The sequence below is a fragment of the Acanthaster planci genome, unplaced genomic scaffold (genome assembly GCF_054643075.1).
Source record: "Acanthaster planci isolate LZ-2023a unplaced genomic scaffold, COTS_SCS Contig95, whole genome shotgun sequence".
NCBI classification, from domain to species: domain Eukaryota; kingdom Metazoa; phylum Echinodermata; class Asteroidea; order Valvatida; family Acanthasteridae; genus Acanthaster; species Acanthaster planci.
The window spans coordinates 42,025-49,217 of record NW_028257717.1 but is presented as its reverse complement, the minus strand read 5'-3'; the positions used below and the strand labels follow the sequence as shown (position 1 = coordinate 49,217).

The following is a 7,193-nucleotide window of genomic DNA, read 5'->3' as shown; positions in this document are numbered from 1 at the left end:
GTAGTCAACAGTGACTGACTTTGGTCAAATTTGACAAATGTTCCACTCCTTTTTGACGAATGTTGGTCATTGGCCTGTCTGACCATTTTGAATTGGTCATTTTAGACATAAGCTTTCATTCAAGAAGTCAAATTTTTTTATCTACAGTGCGCCATTGCAGTTGTGTGAGGATGCACATATTGTTCTTTGACAAAATATTTATTTCACTTTTAACTTGAGATTATTCTTGAGGGATTTGCTTTACTTACCTATAAGCATCTCATGGAACAACACTTAATAAAGTTTAGCCAAATGTAACCATAATTCGATATACCATGTATACCATGGCTAAAGCTCGTTGCTTTACTATGGAAATTTGTGTACTCAGAATTTCAGCTTTGTTGTCCACCTGCTGTCTACAAAATTTAAAACCAATTCAAATAAAAATTGGACTATTAAAGTTATTGTTACAGAAATAAAAGAAAGCAAAATGGAACAAAACCGTACAGGAATACATATCTTTTGTCAGTGGAACATTTTTGAAAAACGACAAAATAGTGCGCCTCCAAGAGTTTTCAGCGTGTTGGCCAATACAGGCGATTCACAAAAGCACACCTGCAAGAGTTTGCAAAGCGTTGACCAATCACAAAAATCTGTCGACCCTTTCCAAACGCGCATTTGGTCCACAGATTTCGCGCATTGTGATTGGCCAACGAGTTTGAAACTTTTGGAGGCACACTGTTGTGAAACACTGGTATCACAATGCGCGAAATCTGTCGACCCACTGCGCGTTGGGTCGACAGATTTCGCGCATTTTGAATTGCGCGTATGCGTATCAAATGTGTTTACTCGTCGCTGTAAAGTTGATTGATGTGATTAGTCTACTTGGAAAATATTGTGACACAAGATCTGGTCAGCCTTGAAGGAAGGTTTTTTCCAACAAACTATGTTTAGTGGTCTCGTTCGAATAATTAATAGATAGATTTCCACAATACTCGTGATTATATTTGTTTCACTTTTCGCTTCAGATAATTTTTGAGAGAAGTGTTTCATTGATTTTTAATTAAACAGATTCTCATAGAATTCACTCATAAAATTGTAGGCATAACCCTAGTTTTGTGGTAAATTTTAAAGTGAATATGTGAATATTAAAATTACTTTGATGACAGCAAGTAATATAGGCAAGTACCAATCACAGATGAAACCTCCTCTCTGACTTCTGATCGAACATGGTAATTTTGTTTTGAAACTGAAGGGCACTCACAGTGTGGTAAGATCCATGATATTAGTCTTAGTCTACAGTGCCTTTTATATGCTTTGTCCGTATAACTCTAGTTCTGTTCTCAGTATTTATAGCGGATGTAGCCAGCTTAACTTTGTCGCATATACAGTGTCCAATACAAATTGCCATCTTTGGTAGGCCTACTTTATTTGCTGGTCTTCTGGATCACATATTTTTCACATCTCGAATTTGGTAGCCTTGGAACTCATGAGGAGTTGGATACAGATAGACCTGGAGCCTCTGGCTACAATGAAAGCCAATCTAAGGGCAATTTTAAATGACGTCATCACTTACCTCCTGTCCTGTTCGTATGACGTCATTAGTAACATTACAAACACTGCACTGTAACTAATTACTGAGAGTACAAAAGTACTCCGCAAAATAAGCAAATACATGGACATCAAACAAAATAATAAGCAAGGAAAAGCATGACCAAACAAATCAGGTGTTACTTCTAGCTATTAAAACGAAAACAACAAATGTAAAAACTTAGGGCTGTCGTTGGTCCGTGATTTGTAAAGACTGATAATTGAAGAGTCTGCTACAACTACCTGGAAGCATTTTGTTAGGCCCAAAAATGGCACTGGCTATGACTAGTTCCATAAAAACTCTCATTATAAAGCCTGAAGTAGCATAGCTAGAACATGGCGAACGTAAGACGCCTTCACTTTAAGAAGAGGATGCAGGCTGGCAAGACTGCATTTGCAAGAGAACGTTCTCGGTGTTATCTGTACACCAGCGGGTGAGGTCCAACACCTTGAAGGATTTATCGTCACCACTGTCTGTCTTAATCTTCACCATACCATCGTTACTTCCTTTGGTGATAAACGTCTTCACAGCGATGAAACCGTAGTTCTCCTCACAGTCACATGGTTGTGCCTATTGTAATAATAAAAAAGGAACAAATTTATAAGTACGGTGACATGTAATTTTCATTTTCCATGTGCGGCTGTTGAAGATTTCAGAGAAGACACATCATGCTTTGAGACACAACATCAAAATGGCAGGTATTTCAGTTGAGTTCATACATTTTCTTAAAAATCGCTAGTGTACCTCCACCATGGCAGAGAATCATTCAGTTGACACCATACAAAAACTTGCCATATCATGACAGCTTCGTGTCAATTGCGCATGACTGCTAACACCCACCTGCAGGATTATTTCTAACAGCTTGTCGGTGGTCTTAACAGGAATTCTCATCTGATTGAGGGCTTTTTTCAGCTGCTTCTTGACTTTCCCCTTCAAATGTCCAGGCTCGTTTTGCTGACGGGGTCCGGCATCTGGACAGATGTCCAGAAATGGGAATGCAACTTTTGTCGTTTGTGAGTCGGTTCCCCTACCAGGCTGTATAGAAGATTAGAAACATCATGTGAAACTTTTTACGCTTTCGGAATAACGGAGTCCAATATCATCCTTAATGAAATTCGAACTTGGACCACGAGAGATGAGAGGATAGGGCTACGATTCTAGACATTTAAACGTTTTCCCCTTAACCTCTTTCCCTTCCATTCAGTTTTCCATTCAAAAAAACGTGACTTGGAGGTTACTTAATTGTGCATGTAAATCACATAATTTTATTTCATCTTTTAAAGCAAAAGAGAGATTATTTGTTTCTCTCCCTTGCAAGTTGTCCCCCATCCTCCCTAATCTCTGTCCTTTGGGTGATAAAGCGAGATAGCGCCAAAAGGAGCTGATGACGTGCTTGTCACCATTAGCTGTATAAATGGATCGAGACTCGAGTTCGAAAACCTACGTTTCTTATTGCAGTTTGGTGTTTAGCCAACTCCGCATCCAGCGCTTTGACAGCTTCTGTGCATGTTTCCCTACACTTAGCCGATATCTGAACATCCTCGTGGTTTTCCAACACGGCGTCTTCAACCTCTTGATGATGCCTCCAGAGTTTCTGACATATCACCTGTGTTCCCTCGATCAGTTTGCGTACAGCTTCTTCAGCTTCCGAATAAGGTGATCGAGACAGCCTTTTACTCTGACGAATCAGCGCAGTCATCTGGTTAATGGAATCAGCGATAGTGATATTTTCTTAACCAATTTTTCTGTTTTTATTTTCAGGAAATACGGGCACCAGGAATTTTTTTCTTCAATTTATATGAATATGAATAATTATACTTCGTTGTGTCTGCATATTTTAACAAGATGAACATGGCTATGTTTTGTTGGTTGCTCGTGAGTCTGGTAGCTGTGCTGTGCTACTTATTCTAAGGTTTACCTCCAGCAACTTCCAAGTGCTTCCCATCCGCACGACGAAGTCTCCTTTGCTAGACAGTATTTTCAGCAGTTCGTCTGCTTTCTCATGTCTGCCATCTTTGATGTCACTCACAAGCTCTTCCACACTTTCCCGTAGATCACTGGCTTCCCTCATGGCGTTTAAGAAGAAGTTGCAGATCTCTTCCACTTTATCCGTGCACTTACGAGCCAATGTAACCGGGTCCTTGTTTATATCCAGTATTTTACTCACCGATGAAGCAACATCTCTGTGCTTCATCTTGTTAACCAAGGTGCAGAGAGATTTGAGGAACTCATTTCCGGAGTTGTAGCCTGGTTGAATCTGGAATTTCGAAAATGAAATTGCATTACACCAGACGCATTTCTCATGAAACACAAATGTAGGCATGCATGATATGTGTTGAATGTGCTTTATTCTTAAGACAGATTCGAGGACGTCCTTGTGTAGCCTAAACTTGTCTGTAAACCCCATACCTCTGATTCCCTTGCGCAATGTTTTAGCGAATACATGTAGTAATTTGAGCTCTGATGAACAAACGCCAAAGCTCTCGTCCGGGTGTGACAAAATGTTGCATTACTCTAAAGAAAATGAAGGAGCAAATATCATGACAAATTATAAACTAACTTGTTAGCAACGCATAATTAACTCAAAATATTTTTCTTCTTTATACCTTAAGTAACTGATTCCATAGCTCAGGATAGTTCCTGTCCACGTCAATGCTGAAGATGGTGTTCAGTCTTTTTTTCAATTCGCTTTGAATTTTTGCTGCATTCTGCTCGTCTAGTATCAAAGGGAAATACTGGTTCTTCGTTTCCTCTTCGAGACCGAGTTCCTCTGTCTGTATAAGGAAGCAGACAAGAAACACTTATCCACTAAGGTAATTGTCCTGGTATTTTAAATAACGAGCCAGTTAGGTATTCCTGGACAGCGCATGCCCAAATGTATTGCATTCGGTGGTCATTCAGACACGTATGCAACATCCGCCTATCCGCGCTGCCTTGCGTGGAAAAGGACCTTGCTTTTTTGAAATCGCTTATTGTAACAAAATTATTAGCCACGGAATTGTATCTCGTATTTGGCCAATATTTGTTCCTTCTCAACTTTATTGACGTCCACTACCAGTAACAGGTAAACTTCAGACTAATTTCACATAAACATACTAACTCTTGCATCATTCTATACAAAATATTTACCCTGAACCTGTCAACAATGCCATCCAACAGAGGGCGTAGTTTCAGACAACAATCGGCAGCGGCGCGGATGATTTCATCCGACGAGGTTATCTCCTCCAACTCTTCCCTGCCGTCCAGCTCAAGTTCCCCTTCATTATTTTCAAACCTGTGTTTCAATATTCTTTTCTCCATGCTGAAGTGCTGCTCCCAAGCCTGCCTGAAGAACGGGCTCCCATCTAGGATTGCCCTGCCGTCACGCTTGATGGTTTTACAGTTCAGCGCTGATACATCTTTGTCTGTATCGCGGCTGCTAAGACCGTGTTCGAAGGTGAGGGGTTTCTGGTCTTTATGTAGACAATCACTGCTTCTCAGCAAGCAACACACGTCGATTTCTGCAAGCATCTGCATTAAATTACAAGAAAGACGTAGCGACTGGAAAGTCAAATAAGGATGACAGATTTCAAACACCTGCCTGAAGATTTGTAACACATTCCTAAAACAGAATAAGAAGCTTAAGTGAAACCAAACACGTACTCAAAGACGTACCTGGAGGAAGGTCCACCTTGAAGTTACTTCAACTCTGTTGTTTTGTATCAATCTGATTAACTCTAGCCTAGCAACGAGACTTCCGCACCTGACAGCCTCCCTATAGGACTGGATGCATAGAGAGTCTAGCTGTATGGTTGAAGGTGTTGACATTGTGTGCTGAGTGTCTTGATCCAGTGTTGTGGCGTTCTGACTCTCCTCTGGCAGAGTTGATGCAGACGACACCTGTCCATTTTGAGTCCCTTGGTCTAGAGTCGTCTTTGCTCGATTGCAAAGGAGCTGGTTGTGTGCGATAGCGAGAGCCGTGTCCGCCCGTAACTTTCCACCTTCCACCAAGCTCAGGCCTATTTCCATTGCGCGGACTGCATTATAATGCGCCTTATCAAACATCTGTGTTGCTTCTTGTTGCAAAGCTTGTAGATCTTTTTGGCGACCCATTTTGAGGTATGTCAGTGACAGGTTGAGTGGAATTCTTAAGTCACTTTCGGGATTGAGCTGAAGAAAAACTTCCTCTGCTTCTTCAAACTTGAAGTTCTGATAACGAAGAATTCCAAGCTCGATACTTAGACCGGTGTCCTGATAATGGCCACAAAGCTTTTCATAAGCATTCTGTCTTGCTTTCTTTGCCTTCTTGGTGACTTTCCATTCACCAGAAATCTCGTCTAAATACTCCAAGGAAACTGTAATGTCCATTACTTTCTGCCACATGTCCATCAGTGATTCGCGTCTCGAAGCTGTTGAGGTATACTCGAGAAACTTGGCAAAGTCAATGTAAAGCAGAAGCCTGTCCTCAGTTGTCCAGTGTTCGGACTGTTGCAAGCAGTCCTCGTAGAGTTTTTCAGCTTTTTCCTTGTTTTGTAATGCACTCTGCCTGTCGCTAGCCCTGCACCGTAGAGAAAGCCTACCGGTACCTTTTTCTTGAAGTTCTTTATCGCCACCTCAAACAGTTCCAAAGCAGTTTCCATAACGATTGGTCCTAGACGTGTCAAGGCCGTAGCTCGGACTGCCCCAATTACAGAAAAGTCTCTGTCCTCAAGCGTTAGACTGTCTAGTTGGATGAGCAAAGCTTTGACTTTCGGGGTATTTTGGCATTTGTGCTCGATCCACATGCGATTCAGCAGTGCTACAACTTTGTAGCCTTTCTGAAGACTACAATCTGCCTGTTTTATCAATCCGTCTGCTTCGTTGAGAAACTCTCTGGCTTTTTGGACGTCCCAGCGTTTTCTGATGTCCCATACCTCTAAGTACCCTCTAAACAAAAGTCCTTCGATTCCAAGCAAGTTTGGAGTCTCTTCTAGGTCATGATCTATGTTACGTAAGATTCTGTCGCAATCGATTTTAATCCCGATTTTTAGATTCCATGTGAAATGGCAATGTGGTCGCTCTTTCCAGGGCAGATTTTTCGCTAGATCTTTCTTCAAGTCATTTCTAAATTGAGTTGAAAGACAAATGTTTCGTCAATTTATAAGGAGTCCATAGATTGTGTCATAAAAATCATGGGGTGAGCGTTGTGACTTGATTATGACTGCAAGCTTTAATTTTGCCTAGACCACTTACGGTCTAAAAAGCGCATTGAGGGCTTTTCGAAAGGTTTACTAGCTTTCTCTGTTGGATTGAACTAAGCTTTTTTTAGAATGGTTAGGCATGGAGTTAGCGGCATGAGTAATTGTTGAAGAGTGGTGTGGTTAGAGTGGTGTTTTGTGCAATTTTGCCTGCAATATGTGGTTTCTTGTGCAGGGGTTTGCGCAGAACGGCTGTGACTTACACTGTCTCAGCGTTCTTTAAGTTTTAAGTTTTCAAAGTTAAAGGAATTTTTGTTTTCGAAGAAGTATGCTTGCGGACTTTTGAAGGGAACCGATCCTCGCAACTTCATGGTAAAATTTCGCCGTATCAAAGTCTGACCAATACACTTACCCTAGCATTTCCCTGGCCATGTTGCGACACTAGTCCTGCCTTAGTTCCTTTACCT

General features: G+C 41.2%; 1 protein-coding gene across 1 annotated transcript; it reads right to left on the bottom strand.

Annotated features, from left to right (window-relative positions):
* Window positions 1-303: 303 nt before the first annotated feature.
* LOC147795267 (uncharacterized) lies at window positions 304-6,087 on the bottom strand. The gene is made up of 7 exons (XM_087132122.1): window positions 5,225-6,087; window positions 4,700-5,080; window positions 4,177-4,344; window positions 3,489-3,827; window positions 3,015-3,269; window positions 2,411-2,605; window positions 304-2,140 (listed from the first exon to the last, which is right to left on the bottom strand). Exons 1-7 carry the CDS (start codon window positions 5,936-5,938, stop codon window positions 1,931-1,933), a joined length of 2,262 nt encoding a protein of 753 aa, XP_086988248.1. The 5' UTR covers window positions 5,939-6,087; the 3' UTR covers window positions 304-1,930.
* Window positions 6,088-7,193: the final 1,106 nt, after the last annotated feature.

Excerpts from the sequence above, each read along its gene's own strand:
- LOC147795267 (XM_087132122.1), bottom strand. The coding sequence starts at position 5,938 with ATGGACATGTGGCAGAAAGTAATGGACATTACAGTTTCCTTGGAGTAT. Across the intron at positions 3,828-4,176 it reads TATGGAATCAGTTACTTAAG|ATTCAACCAGGCTACAACTC; the intron begins GTATAAAGAAGA and ends TCGAAATTCCAG. Across the intron at positions 3,270-3,488 it reads GCACTTGGAAGTTGCTGGAG|ATGACTGCGCTGATTCGTCA; the intron begins GTAAACCTTAGA and ends TCCATTAACCAG.